General features: G+C 35.9%; 3 protein-coding genes across 12 annotated transcripts; 1 reads left to right on the top strand and 2 right to left on the bottom strand.

The window, feature by feature from the left end:
* On the bottom strand, positions 1,129-7,687 carry LOC18787701 (SAC3 family protein C). Of its 6 annotated transcripts, none has more exons than XR_002270303.1 (10): positions 7,133-7,682; positions 6,923-7,023; positions 5,685-5,906; positions 4,372-4,590; positions 4,182-4,267; positions 3,954-4,050; positions 3,461-3,553; positions 3,216-3,370; positions 1,594-2,321; positions 1,129-1,504 (listed from the first exon to the last, which is right to left on the bottom strand). XR_002270303.1 is itself a non-coding variant. In XM_020557957.1 (10 exons), exons 1-9 carry the CDS (start codon positions 7,344-7,346, stop codon positions 2,318-2,320), a joined length of 1,191 nt encoding a protein of 396 aa, XP_020413546.1. In that variant the 5' UTR covers positions 7,347-7,683; the 3' UTR covers positions 1,129-1,843; positions 2,290-2,317. The 6 variants fall into 6 exon arrangements, 5 of the variants coding, with proteins under 5 accessions (XP_020413546.1, XP_007220110.1, XP_020413548.1 ...); XM_020557957.1 differs by having other exon boundaries at positions 1,129-1,843; positions 2,290-2,321; positions 7,133-7,683; XM_007220048.2 differs by having other exon boundaries at positions 1,129-2,321.
* Positions 8,343-11,554, top strand: LOC18785013. 5 transcript variants are annotated; one of them, XR_002270536.1, is made up of 3 exons: positions 8,343-9,642; positions 10,512-10,726; positions 11,383-11,554. XR_002270536.1 is itself a non-coding variant. In XM_007221104.2 (2 exons), the coding sequence occupies exon 1, from the start codon at positions 8,514-8,516 to the stop codon at positions 9,633-9,635; it is 1,122 nt and encodes a 373-aa protein (XP_007221166.1). In that variant the 5' UTR covers positions 8,343-8,513; the 3' UTR covers positions 9,636-9,642; positions 10,512-11,554. The 5 variants fall into 5 exon arrangements, 3 of the variants coding, with proteins under 3 accessions (XP_007221166.1, XP_020414269.1, XP_020414271.1); XR_002270535.1 differs by having other exon boundaries at positions 10,512-10,796; XM_007221104.2 differs by having other exon boundaries at positions 10,512-11,554.
* On the bottom strand, positions 13,095-15,330 carry LOC18786199 (nascent polypeptide-associated complex subunit alpha-like protein 1). The gene is made up of 4 exons (XM_007218363.2): positions 15,128-15,330; positions 14,477-14,564; positions 13,756-13,889; positions 13,095-13,641 (listed from the first exon to the last, which is right to left on the bottom strand). The coding sequence occupies exons 1-4, from the start codon at positions 15,185-15,187 to the stop codon at positions 13,309-13,311; spliced, it is 615 nt and encodes a 204-aa protein (XP_007218425.1). The 5' UTR covers positions 15,188-15,330; the 3' UTR covers positions 13,095-13,308.

Here is a 17,530-nt window from a genome sequence, read left to right as displayed (position 1 = left end):
TACTATTTTTACTAAGGTGATGGGCCAATTTTCTAAGGTAATGGGCTACTTTTTTTTTTATATCTTTTATGCTTATCCACATATTTGGGCTCAAGAAATGAGCTCGAGTTTTGAGGCTCCCAAGTAGCTCAAAACTTCCACTTCTTGGCTCATCAATGAGCCTCGTGAATGCTCGTAACCATCCATACCACAACCCACTCAGTAAGCCCTAGGCATTTGAGTGGCTGAGGCCCACTTAAGCTTGTAGCGTGGCTACGTGTAAAATCAATGGTTTTTCGCTCGGCATGGCACGTATATTGGTGTGCTCATGCTCGAATTTCATCGTATTGTAAAGGGCTATGGTCGAGTCAAAATGGTGCTTGGCGGGATAATTAGTATGGGTTCATAGAGCCGATGCATTTTATAGGCTTGCTACAACTCTTAGCGTGATAGGTTACATATTCGCTTGGCGTGGCACGTGGATCGTGACTCGTGCATGCGTGTATGACAAATTTTCATGTGTCCAAATCGGGTTTCTTCTCAGTAAGCTATCGCATTGGGCTGAGAATATATTTGGGGCTAGCCTTGGATTTGTTGGGCCTCAATATGGGATATATAGGTCACTTTTAGTTTTAGGGTGCAATGAGATTTGACCCAAGTTTCAGAGGGCATTTTAACTAAGAAACCTAAATTCTTATCCAAGTTTCAGTAGTGTCACACCTATCACAAAACAAAAGTTGGATCATTTTAGGGCATGTTACTTGAGCCTTAAGTTAACTCTCTATAAACTTGATCCAGCAAGAAGGGAGCCCAGAACATTGTTCGAGTGCTTGGTTCCACTTTCTCCTCATGGGGTGAACAACAATTCATTTCAGATGTACAATTTCCCACGACTCTTAATTGGTGATGTGGAATTGCGGACTTCATCTTTAGCAAAAGGCCTTAGCCCATGTGAATCAACCCCAATTTAGTTTGCTCACCATAGGCCAAAAACTTTCTTGTAACGAGCATAGCACTGTTTTGCTATCTCTGGCCAATAACACATTGACACGTGGAAAAAATTAGCCAACGTGCTGTTGCATTACTGGCCGAGGATAGCAATGATATCCCCATTGCATGAGAGTGTTTCTCCACCATAAAAGGTAGAGAAAACCTCAATTTCCCACTAATAGTTTATAACATCACTTTCAATCTGGAAACATTGATCAAAATCAATACTAGTACTTGATACAAATTAAGAGCCATCTAACAAGCCTTGTCCTAAACCCACGGACTTGGAAACAGTCTTTCCAACATCTGCACATCATTAAAATAGCAATACATCAAAGGCCTCTCATAAAGGTTCATTTCAACAAAAAAACACAACATTTGCACATCATCAAAACAGTCATTTGAGCATAAACAGAAGCGTGCACATCATCAATGTCTCCAAGGCTGAAACCACCTCTTCAAGACCTCCTTCCTCTTGGCAGGAGACTTGAACCTCTTCTTTCTTCTCTTAGAATAAGGGGAACTCGCCACCATGCTGTAAATTAAGGGTTGGACAATTTGCTTCAGTACCTGAAAACATAAGTTCTTGCTGCAACCCCATAAAAGTTATTACAAATTTGTCACCTAAGGATTGGCTTCTTATCTTCAACGAGATGTGTCGTCAATCTCACTTGAACATTAAATACATGCAGCCCTAAACGTCGTATAAGCCTTCATCCACCCTGTGCAATACGAACATCTACATGTCCTTGCGTGGGTGACAGATGAAATGTGAAAAAATATACATGTTACAATACTTCTTACAAGAAGCAGAAGTTGCTCTCCAGAAAAATCTTCAACACCACTTTACTTTCTTTTTGGCTTGAGAGTACCACTGCAACAAAAAATTCTCCCACTTGAGAGGGCAGTAATGCACATGCAAACTGATAATCGAAATTTGTCAACCAATCCACCCTTTAAATAAAAGCATTGAGATGATAAACAATAGATACTTCATTTCTAATGATGATTCTGATGTAATATTCACATCTTTGACTTAAATACCATGAATTCTCGTTAAATGCGAATAACCTTACAGAAACCACACTTTCAATAAGCTTATTTTGTACTTTGCCCTCTCCGTCCAGGTCATTGTTCATTTTCATTAGTGTAAGCACAAAAATGAGCACCATACTATTGGCAACCTTTGGTTGCTGCACCAAAAAGATCTTTTATACTTTGGTTTAGCGGAAACTTATTTCTTATACTCATCAAGGGACTGTGGGACGTGAGGCCCTCTTACCAAGTCTACTGGATAAAAGATGATAAGAGGGCCATATCCTTGCCTTGGACAAGATTTGTGCATTTATTACCTGAAATTAAACAAGTACACATGTCAACGACAAAAGTAACAAAATACATGATAAGAAAAATATCAAGCCCCTTACATGCAAACCCAATTCAAACACCATGCTTAAGGGGCAAATGCTGAAACAGATGTTTTAAACAACAAAAACTAAAAAATTAAAATTTAGCCTCACAATCAATGCCTAATTCTCACCCTAAAGCATTCAAAATGAAAGACAGGAGAGAGAGAGAGAGAGAGAGAGAGAGAGAGAGAGAGAAACCATTGGTCTCATTAAGGTCTCATTAAGGGTACACATTTGCTTTTTTTTCTTTTTTTTCTTTTTTTTTTTCCAGTTTCCCCAAGAGCCCCAAGAGCCCCAGGAGATGTTCTAGAAAGTCAATAAACCATATTGCACACAAAATCTGAGTGTATTGAAATGATGTACTTGCGCATGAGTTCTAAAAATAGAAAATCTGGCTTATCAAACAAATCTGTGAACAATATCTCACTGCCTATTTCGAATTGTAATTTAATCAAAATATTAGTTGGGATTTCTTTTTATTTCTCGTTATTGGATTCGAATATTATAATAAAAGTTATTTCCATAATTGATAATCCACTGTTAACTTTAAACACTAACTGACAATTGTTTAAAATTGTTTTATGAATTAAATTATCTGCAATTTCTTTGCTGAAGAGTTCTCGAATTTATGTTTAAGAACAGTAAGAAAATAACTCATTGCTAAAGTTTTCACACTTTTGTTTTTTCATTCTCTCATGTTATAATCTTTCAAGCCTAGTGGCAACCGAACTATTAATGTTTTCATCCCTAAAGATCTTTGGTCACGAAACTGTCACTAGCTAGGAGCCTATGATGGTGTAGGATTTTGTCACTGGAGGACTTGTGCCACCAAGTTACCTCTCAAATTGTTCCAAACCCACAAATATATAGCTTTGAAACCCATCCTTAGGATGACGAAAGGTGGTTTGCTTAGTAGGTAGCAAATTATATCCTTCTTCATTTGTACAAATCTCAAGACCACAAGCTTTGCAAAATGATTCCAAATCTGATTCCTGAAAAACCACATACAGGTTTGAAAATCTTAGCAAACAGTAAATATCAAAATAACAAATTTTAGCACGATTGAGTTATTGATAATCTACCGTCATCATCAAGAGCTTGGATAAGTTTGCCAGCGGGTATGGATGAAGCTTGTATCCACCATTATTTATACATGACACAGCTAGCGCTCGAACCTTTTAAAGTTAACAACCACAAAACAAGATTTGATTTTTGTCATCACAAGCATTGATGTGGATTAAACTGTAAAGAATTGAACAAGATTTGGAACTTAAGATGAAGAAAATCCAAACTCCAAGGAATATAATAACCATATAAAAACAGAAGTAAACAGGATACCTCTCTCTCGCTCATTCTCACCCACACAAACAGAGAAAACAAGAACTACAGCAACAATTTCATTTGTCAATAAGAACTTATCATCTCAGCAACACAGAGCCAGGGAATTTATCATTCAACAAGACTAAAAAACAGTCCATGCAAGACCAGCCAAAATGAACATACTGTTCTATTGAGATCCATATGACAAGAACCTAGATTGTAAGTCATAGGTTAAGACTGTAGAAATTCATTTACCTCATTGACATAAGGTTCAAGAATGCAGTATTGAAGATAAGATGCCTCAGCTGCTATAGTGCTTAGGAAACAATTATAGTTGCCTATCCGGAAAAATCTGTTGCAGAAGCTGACCATATTTCAGTTTTCGGAACAAGAATACTAATAAAAACATTTCATATAGATGTTAAAAAAAACAATTTCCAATAATTAAGCAAAGCACATAAAATAAAGGGAAGTGGAAATTACCGTAAAATCTTTCGAGAAAAGCAAATTTCCTTAGTTTTCATCAACGTGGAAGGAACATTACGAAACCACCAAGAAAGTGACTCCCCCTGGGACCAGAACAATTTATATTTCACATATATAAAACTCAATGCAAAACAGCAACAACGAATAAAGAAAATGAAAAAAACATGAAAATGCAATAGAGATTAACCATTGGTTGGCTGTTAGAACCAAGATGAAGTAGCACATAAAACGAACAAAACTCAGCTTCATTTTCATATGTAGAATTGGAATCTCGATTTGCATCATACAGATTAAATAGAGATGTCAGTGTCTTTGCAAGCTGCTCCTTGTTAAGGTAATTCATGGAAGAAGTATTTTGACTGCTACAACGCTGAAGCTTGTGAAGACATATCACATGAAATTTGACCTGCACCATAAAAACTTGTAATTAACAAAGCGTTTGGTATTTCTAACGTTAAGAGATCTAAATCCATAACAATTTATGTACTACCAATTAATTAAGTTCCTTCCACATTTGAAGGTTTAGTTTAATGAATTACACAGCTACTAATCACTGAATATAGCATGGCAAGAGCATCAAATGAGGACCTTTTATGGCCTACTAATTAGCAACATTCTGCAATGATTTCTCCCATTTGTTCCCTTTACATGTGAACACTTCAACTTTTACTTTCTGTAATGATGAAGGAAAAATCCTTAAACTACAAATACGTTTCACATAACGAAACAAGTGTTTCATACCAAGAATACTTGCATTCCTATAATTTATACAATACATGTATTCCAATTATTACTATAATATTTGTATTCCCATAATTAATACAATAGCGGTTGATTCCTAAAACAAAATTCAGTAATAGCAGCTACTATACTTGCATTCCTATAATTTATACAATACACGTATTCCAATTATTACTATAGTATTTGTATTCCCATAATTAATACAATAGCGGTTGATTCCTATAACAAAATTCAGTAATAGCAGTTCCCATATTCTCCTTGTTAAATCTATGTTTTCTTGAAAAATGATGAGGATAAGGTCAAACTTGGTAAGGTCAAACTTGAGATGTGTACTTCATACTAGCACCACTATGTTATAAGCCCACTAAAATAAACACCAAAACAATACACAACAATTTTGTGCTTTGACTTAAGCACCAGGCCGCTGTCAACACACAATCTCACTAGCTGCAGAAATGTTGGTTGACATGTAGAAATACTGTTCTTTATCAGGGTAATAGCATTAAGAACAAAGCATTTTGTGTTGATAAATAAGATTACAGTTTTCAGCGCAAGACAGTGGCTAACTCTTTTCTATTTACGATATGATAACATGAATTGTAGAGGAGAAACTCAACAAGTAATGACTTAATTGCACAACATATGGAAACAATCAACAAACAAAAAAAAGTCTATGAAATGAAAAATTAACTGCATAGGGCATACTATGAAGACAAAGCTTCAGAATATGGAGATATAGGCTTTGCATGAAACTCATACCATTTTCTCATACATGCGGATTACTTTATTGTTGACAATATTCTGCATACTAAGATCTTGCCTTATCGACCTTGTTCGATCAAAGAGGAAGTCATGAACCACTTCAAAGGGATATTCTCTAGAATCAAAAAAGTTTAAAAGATAATTTAAAGTGTCTTCCAACACAGGGAGCGGCCGGACATCTGATGCTTCAACTTGTTTGGTGGATATAGTTCTGAAAAACTAGTGGAAGAAAGCATGTATTAGCTTCTATTTGCATTACATGTGAAGGCTTGTAGCATTAAAGTGCCAAGTAACAGTTGGAAATTCGCTATCCTGTGAAATCAATTCTTTCTATCTACCATGCATGAAAAAATAAGATTCCTATTATTCTTCCAATCATTGTAATTTTTGTTAAAATCCAATTCCCTTCTCTCAACTTCTTGCATTCAGATGATAACTAATGTGCATTTGGTTGCATGGGTTTGCCATCATGTAGGCATTCACTTGACATTCTACTTCATGATTTTGAGCTTGGCCACATAATAATTCTAATTTGGATGTGCTTAAATTCACGTGGTATTCCAAGTTTAGCTACGGTGATAATTCAACATATTGTTATCCTCTTTTTTTTTCTTTTTTTTGTTAAAATGGAGGGAATCAAATCCTGACCTTACCTAACCAAATAATAACTTCCCCACCCAAAATACATTGTTCTCTGAAACTAAAATATACATATTTAATATGCGGTTCTCAAATTTATATTCCAATAATTTCCTTGATATCAAATCAACTTGATTAATACTAATTTGTGAGGTTCTAGAAATCTAAGAAAGTGACTCATTTCAACTTTTATATTATACAGGTGGTGAAGCAACAACACTCATTTCTCTATCCCTTGTGTTTTTTGCTTTATTTAATTCCTTTTTGTAAAAAAAACAAAGAAAAGAAAAGAAAGTAAGTAAGTAAATGGAGCATTAGAAAACATCAAACTGCAATACACCACGTTTGGTAATAACCCAATTTAAAATGAAGGAAGTTCATCCAGCAGACACATTTGAGGTACATTCCAATGTCATATTAAAACCGGTATGAACTAACCTGAACAGAAAACTAGTGATGACATCGCAAAGACTGAATTTTTCAGGTAGTATTGATTTCTATTTCATCTTAAATGGAAATTTTCATTGTCCAATACCCATAATTATTAAAGAATTACCAAACAGAATTAGGAGAAGATAATTAAGGTAGAGTCTTACCTTTTTAACGGCAAGGTCTGGAGATGATTGAGCTGGATTTCCATTTAGCCTCTCAAACACTGCTAAATCTCGAAGCCGCTCTCGCTGAGCTCTCTCTCTTTCTACATAGATATTACATCACACGCATAAAAAAAGGGCATCGACATCTTCATAACAATAGCTATCTATCAGCCAAAAGAAGACAATTAGGAAGCGTTAATGGAAGCTGACCTGGGCACATCAAAGGGCAAGTACCCACAATGGCGGGAAGGTCGGAAGGGTCATCCACGCCGTCGTTTTGTGCTTTTTCACCGCCACTTGCAACTCTGCTCGAGGACTTGGGAGTCGAGTTGGGTTTCGAAGCGAACCTGTTCGTGCGAGAAACCGTTGATTCTCGAGAAGAAACGTTTCGAGGTTGAAGACGACCACGCCCTCGCCTCTCCATTTCCACCTTCCTCTTCCTTTCTCTCTCTTTTGGTACCAAATCAGCTAGATCAAAGTTTCAAAAGAAAATCAAAGTAAAACAAAAGGGGTTCTAGCAAGCTCTATCAATCCAGAGAATGAGGTTCACGGGGAAAAAGAAAAGGGGACACAGGGCGCTTGGGGGTGTGGATGTTTCAGGAAATGGTTTTGTTAAATTGATTCAGGAGTTGATTATTTTAGTACACTAAAAAAATGACAGAGGAGAAAAGGATTTCTCTTACACACAATTACAATGTTACGGGGTTTTAAATTTGAAATCTCTAGTTTACAAGATGATATAGCTTTTCTGGATTAGTCCCCGTTGGCAATTCAAGGGTTGATTAACTGAGAATACAAAGAGCAAAAACAAGCAAAATGGAAGCTTTATGGAAAAGGAGATTTGGAGACATTTAAAATTAAAAACATACAAGGAAAAAAAAGAAGAGGCAAACTGTTATTTTTGGTCAATTTATTCTATCGTTTTTAACACTGGTCCATAGTTTCAATTTTATCTTCTTCTTTTTTTGCTAGCATAGTTTGAATTTTACTATTTTAGTTTTCTATTCGAAGCAATTTAAAAATATATTTTTATTTTTATTTAATTCTTCGTAATTTTGTAAAGTTTTGACAATGTGCTCACGAGGGATATTTCAATCCATTCGAACCATCCAGTGATAAAACATTAGCTCGAATTATTTTCGTTCACTTTATGCCTGATTTTTGAGCTTAGAATTTTGTGAAAAAATTTATCGTTGGGTTAAAATTTGAGTGAATTAGAAAAAAATTTAGCTCAAATGGATTATAATACCTCTCCCGTGAGTGACGAGTGTTAAAAAAACATAATGGAATTGAGAGGGATTTGAATTGGAATGTGTATTGAAACTACGGAACAAAAATGGTAAATTGATAAACTACATGATAAAAAAACGACAGTGCTTTTCTAAGAAGCACTGCTTCTCTAGGAAGCACGGTTGCCCTAATGTAGGGTGTACATAGTTTAACCGTTGTCGGGTCCAAATAAGTTTCCCCTCTACCGAGAAAGGAAAAACCGAAAAGCCCAGCAAAAACCCTAGTTACCTATTCGATCCCAATCTTTCCGGTCTGGCTACAACGGGAAATTTGTGTTACAGTGTGAACATCAGCTTCGAAAATGGCTAACACTGCCCTCAGAAATCTGCTTTCTTTAGTACAAAAACGCCTTCTTGCAACATTACCAACGCCTACAGCTGCATTATGTTCATCTTTTACAGTTGAGTACCTGGTGAAGTCATGCGGGCTTCCTTTAGAATCTGCAATCTCAGCCTCCAAGAAGCTCCAGATTGATAAGAAGCAAACACATCGGATAGATTCTATGCTCAAATTCTTGAAATCTAACGGATTTGATGATGCCCAAATCGCCAAATTGATCACCAAGCGCCCCACAATCCTCCATTACAAGGTACTCAGCAATCTGGAGCCCAAATTCAACTTTCTCATTGAAAATGGCTTTGTGGGTCAGAATCTGCCAGAGCTCGTTTTATTGAATCCAGTCATTTTGACTCGGAGTTTGGATTCTCACATAAAACCAGCAGTTCAATTTCTCAAGAAATTGCTTTCAACCAATGATATGTTGGCGGCGGCCAAGCGCTCTTCATGGCTGTTAAACATGGATAGTGTGGGTACAATTCAACCCAATGTGGCCCTTTTGCAGAGTGAAGGTGTTCCCTTAGATGTTATAACAAAAATGATATTGTTTCAGCCAAGGACTGTAATGCAAAATGTTGACAGAATGGCTTATGCAGTTAGAACAATAAAAGATTTGGGCATTGACCCGACTGGTCCGATGTTTGTCCGGGCTGTTCGAGTTATGATCTCTATGAAAGAGTCAACATGGAAAAGGAAAATTGAATTTTTTAAGAGTTACGGGTGGTCTGAAGATGTTGTTCTGTCAGTTTTTAAGCGCCAACCATTTTGTTTAGCTTGTTCGGAGGAGAAACTTGGGAGAGTCATGGATTTCTTTCTGAACACTGTGAAGTTGGAACCGGAGACTATGATTGCCAATCCCATGCTTCTTATGCATGGTTTTGAGAAAACAGTTCTACCAAGGTATAATGTTTTCAAGATTTTGGTTTCTAAGGAGCTGATTAATAGGGACAACAAGAGGCTGTGTTGGTTGATCACACAAAGTGAGAGGAGATTTTTGGATTATTATGTTCTTAAGTATTTGAATGAAGTCCCAGACCTACTGGAGATATACCATAGTTCTAAGGAAGAGACAATAGAGATTCCTTAGTGCAATAGTAAGTGGACCTGTGAAATTTTGTATTGAACTATTGTCTCTTTGCTCTGGATTTAGAGTTCTTTTTTTTATATGTAATCATTTAGATTTGTTTGGTTGACTCTCGTTTTCTGATTCGTTATACGTATTCATTCACATTATACAACTTTTTCCCTAATATCAGGCACATAAATAATAAAAAGTGAAACTCCATCTTCATGCACTTAATTGGTTTAAGAGCATGTTTGGACTGCGATTGCTATTAGCTATACCTTCTGTTAGTATCATGAAGTCCTTGCTGCATCTGTTGAGAAGCGAAGGAGAACACTGTTTTAAACATAATCAGTTAGTTTCGACTGCCCATTGTTCTTTTACTAATAATTTTATATTTCCAAGTGGACATTTATAATTGTATCTATAAAGGGAACAATATCAAAGAGTCCATTCCACTAGAATCAAAGGCATTATATGTTAGTGATACATTTTGGCTTTTCTATCACTTCCATTTTTGTTTGTCTTGTTCTAATGTTGCTTTCTTTTTGGCTAGACGTTGGGGCTTCTTTTGATTCTTGAACGGTTTTTGTTACTGAGAAATTGAAATGGATTCAAATTCTGGTTTTCCAGTGGATGAGTTTGCTGTAATGGATGTTTCTGGATTTGAAACAGCATTTGAAGCAGAAAATTGTGGTGTTTGTTCTAATGTTTTTGCAACAAGTTGGGCAGATGAAAGAGTTCATTAAGTTAAAAATATACCTCATATTAATCTCGCTTGAAGTTCAGTAGGATAATTTTTTAGGATAATCTTTATTTTTCTAATGGGTACAGTCCTTGTACATAACTTTGGTTTTCTAATGGTGTTGGTACTTTTAGGATAATCTTGATTCTGTACAGGGTATTTTTGTGTGTCCTCTGCTACGATGGATTTTTTCTGGACTGAAAAAGACTTTATTGCAACCAGTAAATGATGTTGCTGTTTGCTGTAATGTTTTCAAAATGAGGACAGCAGAAGAACAACTGTGCCTCATTGAGAAATGCTTGAGATCCTTTGGTAAGAAGATGGTGGGGGATTTACTATGGATCGCATACGTTCAAAGGCTCCAGTGCTGGTAAATTTTAAGATAAGGGTCATCTCTAAGAGGGGATATTTTTGTTGCCTGCACTAGTGATCACAGCCGGGTAGGTCATGGTTGTACATTACCGAATACAAGGGCAGTATGTGCATGTTTGAAATATGGTGAATAATATTTTAACATCCCTTCTTAACGATGTTTTCTTTAAGAATGCCTCTTCTGTCATCTTACCTATATTAAATCATCAGCCTTGCATTATCTCATGAGGTTCTTAACTAACATTAAATGCATACCCAATCTGAATTCATTTAGCCAGGCTCTCCCTAAGTTAAAATGCTTGGATACATTATCGTTGTACTTGTACGTATTGGTATACAGGTCTAATTTTACCAACAAACTAGGATGCTTTTTGAGACTGAAGTTACTTTTCTTGCTTTTCCCTGTATTAGTATCCTTACTCTTAGAATTAGAAGGCCCATGGTTTTGCATATGATTCCACCAATTGCTTTCATTATTCTGAAACTTGTTGAGGGAGTAGTCATGGCCAAAAGTGATGATCACTTATTTTGGAAAAGAAATTACGTCTCCTTCCATATAAAAGAGTCATTCCTCCGTACTATGACATATGTGGATGAACTTTTCTTTGTACTTTTGATGGATTATTTTTGTAAGTGTCAAACTGTGATTCGCAGGTCATAAGGAATGGGTTGGTTGGAAATTCTTTTATGCAGCACAAGCTCCAGAAAATCTTCTTTTTTTCCTTTTCTTTTTTTTTGTTGTTGGAAGCTTCTGAAAAACCAAAGTTATGCAGATGTAATGAAACTTGTGATACATTCTCATTTTATTAATTGATCTCAGTTCTCAGCTGTGTTTTTTCTTTTCTTCTTTGTTTCTTTTTGTTCCTTTGGTCTAAAGATATAGTGCGTCGATTCTGAGCAAGAAATTCGTTGGATAGACTACTATATGCATCTGGTAGTTACGCAAGCCTGTGTGGATGAGATTGTGAACTGATCTCCATATCATTCTTCTGACAATAGAACAGGAAAATAAGCCTCCATGGCAGAACCTTATCATAAACAATAATAATTACATTAGGGAAATACTAGGGAGACTCTGTTTATAGACCACCTTGTTAACCACCGATCTAATAGAGAGGGGCCTTTATTATATTGGTGAACTCCTCCACCTCTATTAGAGAGAGATGGCTTATAAGGTGGTCTAATAATGTGGTCTTCCTAGCATGACTAGTACATTATCATAAAACTACATGTAGGTACAAAATTGTAGGTATATGTCGTCTGGAAGATACGGAATGGCATGAATAATAAGCTGGTCCATGCTGAAATCCCTGATGAACCCCACGTGCCTTTCGATCGTGCTGTGCAGATAGCAGGAGGATTCAGGGAGGCTGTATAGCCACATCACCTACGTAACCTTCGTGGAGGCAGAGGCCAGATGGAGGCTAGGCAACCAGATTGAGGCTCTTTGAAATTGAACGTTGATGGGGCTTAAAACGCAGGAGCTAGGAGAGGTGGCACAAGTATGGTGGTTCAACATGAAAAAGGGAAAGCTTTGGTGGAAATGTCCCTTCCTCTTCTTGGAGTTACTTGCCCTAGACAAACTGAAATTTTGTCTAGTCTTTGTGGGCTTATTTCCCTCTTCTTGGGTGTTAAACATTTCTCTATTTCCAAACAAAAGAAAATTTTGTTAAATTTAAATTATGGTTGATTGCTGTAACCAAAAAATTCAGGTTAGAAACTAGGTACCAGGGACAAGATTTGTCATCCCACAGTTGCAATCCCTTGATATAATCAACTTATATTTTCATATATTGAAAAAATCTAATGTCATAGCTTGTGACAATAAAATCTATGTTCTTTTTTTCTCGTTCTTGATGTCCCCTAACCCCAGCATGCTCTGTCGTATTTGCACAAGCTGAATTTGTATCTTACCAATACAAGATTTGTACTCAACCCTGTTGACCCCAACTCCAAATTACATCCAATTACCAATTGCACCCCATAAACCCTAATCATGGACAGACTTCCAGCCCCGGTTAGATGATAAAAAAAACCAACATTCCGTACTTTGGAGCCACGGGCAAACCTAAAACGCTTACCCAGGGAGCCTGATATTGACATTTAACAATACCAAGTACCGTCCATTTTCGAACTCATAAGATGTGCACTTTCACCAGATTATCGATTTCACGACGTTCGATCTACTTGCCAAAAACGAGTTCCAAATAGGCATGAAATTTCCAAAACCAGTCGAGATTTTGGAAGCAAGAAAAAGGCACAAATAGGGCTTGCGCTATAGTTTCATGGAATGAAGTTCATGTGTTTACTTTGGGACTGTCACTTGCGTCATACCATGATGAAATTATGGTTGTGAACTTGACAACTTGACCACAAATCAGTAAAAAGTACAGCTACTAAACTTCAAATGGGCATGGCTCAGTTTTATGCAATTCTCAGTTTGTCACTGATACAACAAGGTTGAGAAACACATAACTAAAATGGAAATAATCCAGACCAACTTCAAGCACAAAAGATCTGGACAAACCATTAAAAAAAAACAAAAAAAAAAACCATCAAATGAGAAAACATATCTAAAACTCAGTTGGTAAGCTCCATAATTGCAGAAACTATGTCTCCATCTGCAGCCTTCAGTGCCTTTACAGCCTTTGATCTTGATACTCCTGCCTGTGTCATCACCAACTCAATGTCCTTGGGCTCCACTCCAGTCTCATCTACATCTTCATCATCCTGAGCAAGGGTCGAGGTCTCAGGTTTGGAGATCACATGACTGAGATCAGGAGCCTTAAACTGCTCAGCAGCCTGAGTCTGTAGTTGCGAGCTCAAGTCCTCAATCTTTGCCTCACCAAAGATAACATATGTATCTGAAGTTGGACTCTTGAAAACATCCGGTTTGGATATCACAAACAAGATCTGGTTATTTAAAGCCACAATATATTATGTTAGCAAAAAAGCCATACACTAATCTGAATGAAAATTTTAAAAGGGAATCAAATAAAAAAATATCAGAGTAGGAAATGCACAAACATTCTTGCTCTTTTTGACTGTAACCCGGCTAACACCTGGAATGGGCTTCATTCCAAGCTTCAACATTGCTTTGCGGCTTTTCTTTTCACTTCTGCTTTGCTTTGACCTCCCACTTGCCTCTCCATCTTGTTGTCCTGATCACAAAGGGAAACAATGAGAATATAATTAGAAAGTTAACATGTTAAAGAAGAATAAACCAGGTGAGGTTGTGTCCTTGATGAGAATGTCTATATGGCTTAGGTAGGTGCATCATGACTCAAACTGTAAATTAACAAACTTCATTCATTTTGTATGATCAAATACCACTGGAAGTTCATTTGTTCAAACCATTAGCCTCACTCTAAAATTTCATTTTTCTAAGCCCACATGTATGACCAGAGCATTGTGGCCTTAGATGAAAATTATAAGCTAGAGTAACCCATACTAAAATTTTAATGTAAAATCAAACAACCCAACTAGATGGCTCATATGTTGCAGACTTGCAGTGATGTGAGAGATGACAAATTTTGACAATCTAAATGTTAGAGAGTTCATGTATAAATAATACATTTTGAATATTAAAACTAAAAGCACGGCTTACATTCCAACCTATATTATTACATGTCCACATAACTAGTGCCCAGAAAATTAATAAATGCATATGTATCCTTTTAACAAGGGATAGAGAGGCCGGAGAGTGAGGGAGGGGGGATGATAAGAAAAAACTTGACAATAAACTTACCCTCGGCTTCATCATCGTCCTTGTCATCATCGTCATCTTCGTCGTCGTCGTCGTCATCATCTTCCTCTTCAACTGTTGGCTGATCAGGCTGCCAACAAAAGGTATTTAGTTAAAGACATCCCAGCCTATTATCAGAAAGGTAATAAAACAAGAGAAAGTAATAACGAAAAATATCCAAATTTTGATATCCATTGGCATCATTGAAAAAGAAAAAACATTTAGGTAGAATAATTTTGATGTAGACGTGTTTCATTACATGTACTTTCATTCTTTGGCATCTGTTCAACTATATATACCTTCACTAAAATCAATTTGGGTCAGGTAATTTACCAAATCAAGAGATCTTTGGTCATAAAATTTAAAGGTTATATGTTAACTAAGTAAAATATGATTGAACATATAAATATGTAGAAACAAGACAAAATAAGTGAGATAATATTTTCATTCAATACCCACTTGAAGTTTTCAAGTTAACTAACAAATCCATCCAGAAATTCAGCAAATGATGTCTTCCAGTGGTAAAGAAAGTAAAGCAAAGCACTGGCATTTACAACAAGTAGATGTACAAATTATCCGACTCTCCACTCAAATACACACAGAGGCACCACAAAACCATTAATCTTTAGAGAGAGAGAGAGAGTTAAGACTTACATCGATGGCTTGCTGTTCGAGATGGGCAGCGAGGAGCTCTTCCTGGGTCTGAGCAGTCATGGCTTTGGTTTGTAAATTGGAAGAGTTACAGGCGAAAGTGAAAGAGTGCGTATTGCAAAAACCCTAAAACCCCAAAATCGACTTCGCAAGGGATTGTAGTTGGCGCTTTTATACTCACGAGCTCACAACTCGGTGTTTTAAATGACGAGTTTGACATTAAGCTCGTCCGATAATTACCAATTAGTTCTTACTGTTGGGCTGGGCTCACTCAAGCTCATGCGATATATCTTCCGGATACATCCAATACACATAGAACATGAGGAATAATTCTCCAACTTACTGTATTACTTTTTATGATATGTTGCTAGCTGTATTGGAAATATTATACATGTCTTGCGTTTATTAGATGGTACTTAGAGCTATTATATAGTTATCATGTTTTTTTCTTTTATAAAATTATATAGTTATTCTCATTTCTTACTTTTCGAGTGGGTATATGAGTACTGCAATCATTTCAATTCATGAATTTTTATACGTTTGCAAATATATAAGGAATAAAACAATAATTTATGTGGGTTCAACTAAAATCCGTAATAAAATACTTGAAAGAATCAAGAATTAGATTTGATTAGGAGACAATAGTTGATCTCATACCCATTCATTCTTTCTTATTCCTAACTCCTATTCATGACTTTCCATATTCTATAGTATATTCAATTAGGATTCTAGAGCGTTTAAAATTTTTTTGTTTAAGTGCCAAATTTCATAAAACTTGATTAGAACTTTAGAATTCATATAGAACTTGATGGACTTTCAGAAGACTTCTATATAATTTTTTAATAAGCTTTCTTAAGATTTGTATGGCTTTTATTCCAGACTTCTATAATTTCTTTAACATATTTTTTTAAAAATGAATGCTAAGAGCCAACTAATTAGTCACACCTACAACTAATTAGTCATTAATAGCCAACTAGTAATCTTGATAATATTGACAGCCACATAAATAGTATTTAGCAAAGAAGGTGAGAAAATGAGATATGCATACAAAAATTCAACTTCGCCCTCCAAAAGATAAGCAAGCGTTGGAAAAAAATTCAACTTCATCCTCCAAAAGATAAGGGACTGAAGATAATTGGGTGCTAAATGGAAATTTGCCTCATAATTCAATGGTTTATTTTATAATTGATCCATTTTTATTATCCATGGGCAATGGTCATAATCAGTTTACCTTTGATTTTCTTCTTGTTTTGAATTAATTGAGTAGTCCTTTAAACTTGATCTCGTCTGAACTTAAAAGCTGGGACGTCTTTCTAACTTACATATCATTCGTAGTGGAGTTAGAAGATGAAGGATGTTTTCTCGCTATCCTAACCTTTTTTCTGTTTTGTAGGAGAGGATTTACCCGAATATCTTTCCAAGTATTGCTTATCTACATGGATGAAGTGGGTGTTTGCACAATGGGGTCAGTAAGCTTCATTGGGCACATAGAATTGTTCATTTTACTCTCCAATGCCTGGACAGCTATCAATGTAAGGATTTGAGATTCTATTCAATATCTTTCTGTTTGGGTTGTTTTCCCACATCCTTTCATTTCTTCGAAAACGTGCTCCCAATTTTTTTTCTTCCTATTTTGGAGTAAATTAAAATAAACTAGTGTTTAAGTGGCTGGAAAACATTATCTTCGTCATCAGTAAATAAAAAAGACATGGTTTGCATACTTGGATGGCATATTTCAACCATATTTTCAACCCACGAACCAGACAGTTGTTCGTCTTCTGTTGCAGAAAGAAAAGCTAGGGCGAGAGAAAAATGTCCGATGAAATACTTGGGGGGAGGTTGGATTTATTATGGTCTTTGTTATTTATAGCTCTCACCTTAAAACCTTCCAAAATTTATCACTTAATGAAATCCTTCCAAATATATGACCTTTTGAATACAGCTAGATTTGATTCAACTTTTTTATAATCCAAATTGAATACACTCATATTTGAATAGACTTTTTAAAAGTTCATACAAGTCGGAATTGAATACACCCAAACTTGTAAAACCTCTTTTATAGTTTGTATAAATCCAAATTGAATGCACCCGGATTTTTAAAATCTTTCTAAATGCTTTATAATTGTAATTGAATACACCACCCTTATATGTATAGGACTTTTCCAAGAAAAACAAAAACAATATCCCATTTACTTAAGGAAATAATATCCTAGCACGTTACAAAAATGAGCATTTTTGCACATCACTTTAACTCAAGGTGTATGCTCACCACCAGACTTGACACGTTTTCATAAGTGTAACCATGGTTATATAAGTCAAAGTAAAAAGTTAACTATGGTTATACATATAGACACATGTTAAGTATTAAGAAGGGTGGTGAGCATACACCTTAGGATTTTGCTTATT

The sequence above is a fragment of the Prunus persica genome, chromosome G2, assembly GCF_000346465.2.
Source record: "Prunus persica cultivar Lovell chromosome G2, Prunus_persica_NCBIv2, whole genome shotgun sequence".
NCBI classification, from domain to species: Eukaryota; Viridiplantae; Streptophyta; class Magnoliopsida; order Rosales; family Rosaceae; genus Prunus; species Prunus persica.
The sequence above is the reverse complement of the archived record's forward strand: the minus strand, read 5'-3'. Positions and strand labels throughout refer to the sequence as shown.

Bases quoted from the DNA above. Each gene is read 5' to 3' on its own strand.
- LOC18787701 (XM_020557957.1), bottom strand. From the start codon at position 7,346: ATGGAGAGGCGAGGGCGTGGTCGTCTTCAACCTCGAAACGTTTCTTCT. The intron at 4,591-5,684 runs GTATGAGTTTCA...TTTATGGTGCAG, and splicing joins TCCGCATGTATGAGAAAATG to GTCAAATTTCATGTGATATG. The intron at 3,371-3,460 runs GTAGATTATCAA...GTGGTTTTTCAG, and splicing joins CCAAGCTCTTGATGATGACG to GAATCAGATTTGGAATCATT.
- LOC18785013 (XM_007221104.2), top strand. From the start codon at position 8,514: ATGGCTAACACTGCCCTCAGAAATCTGCTTTCTTTAGTACAAAAACGC.
- LOC18786199 (XM_007218363.2), bottom strand. From the start codon at position 15,187: ATGACTGCTCAGACCCAGGAAGAGCTCCTCGCTGCCCATCTCGAACAG. The intron at 13,890-14,476 runs GTAAGTTTATTG...CTTTGTGATCAG, and splicing joins GGACGATGATGAAGCCGAGG to GACAACAAGATGGAGAGGCA. The intron at 13,642-13,755 runs GTTTGTGCATTT...TTAAATAACCAG, and splicing joins CAGTCAAAAAGAGCAAGAAT to ATCTTGTTTGTGATATCCAA.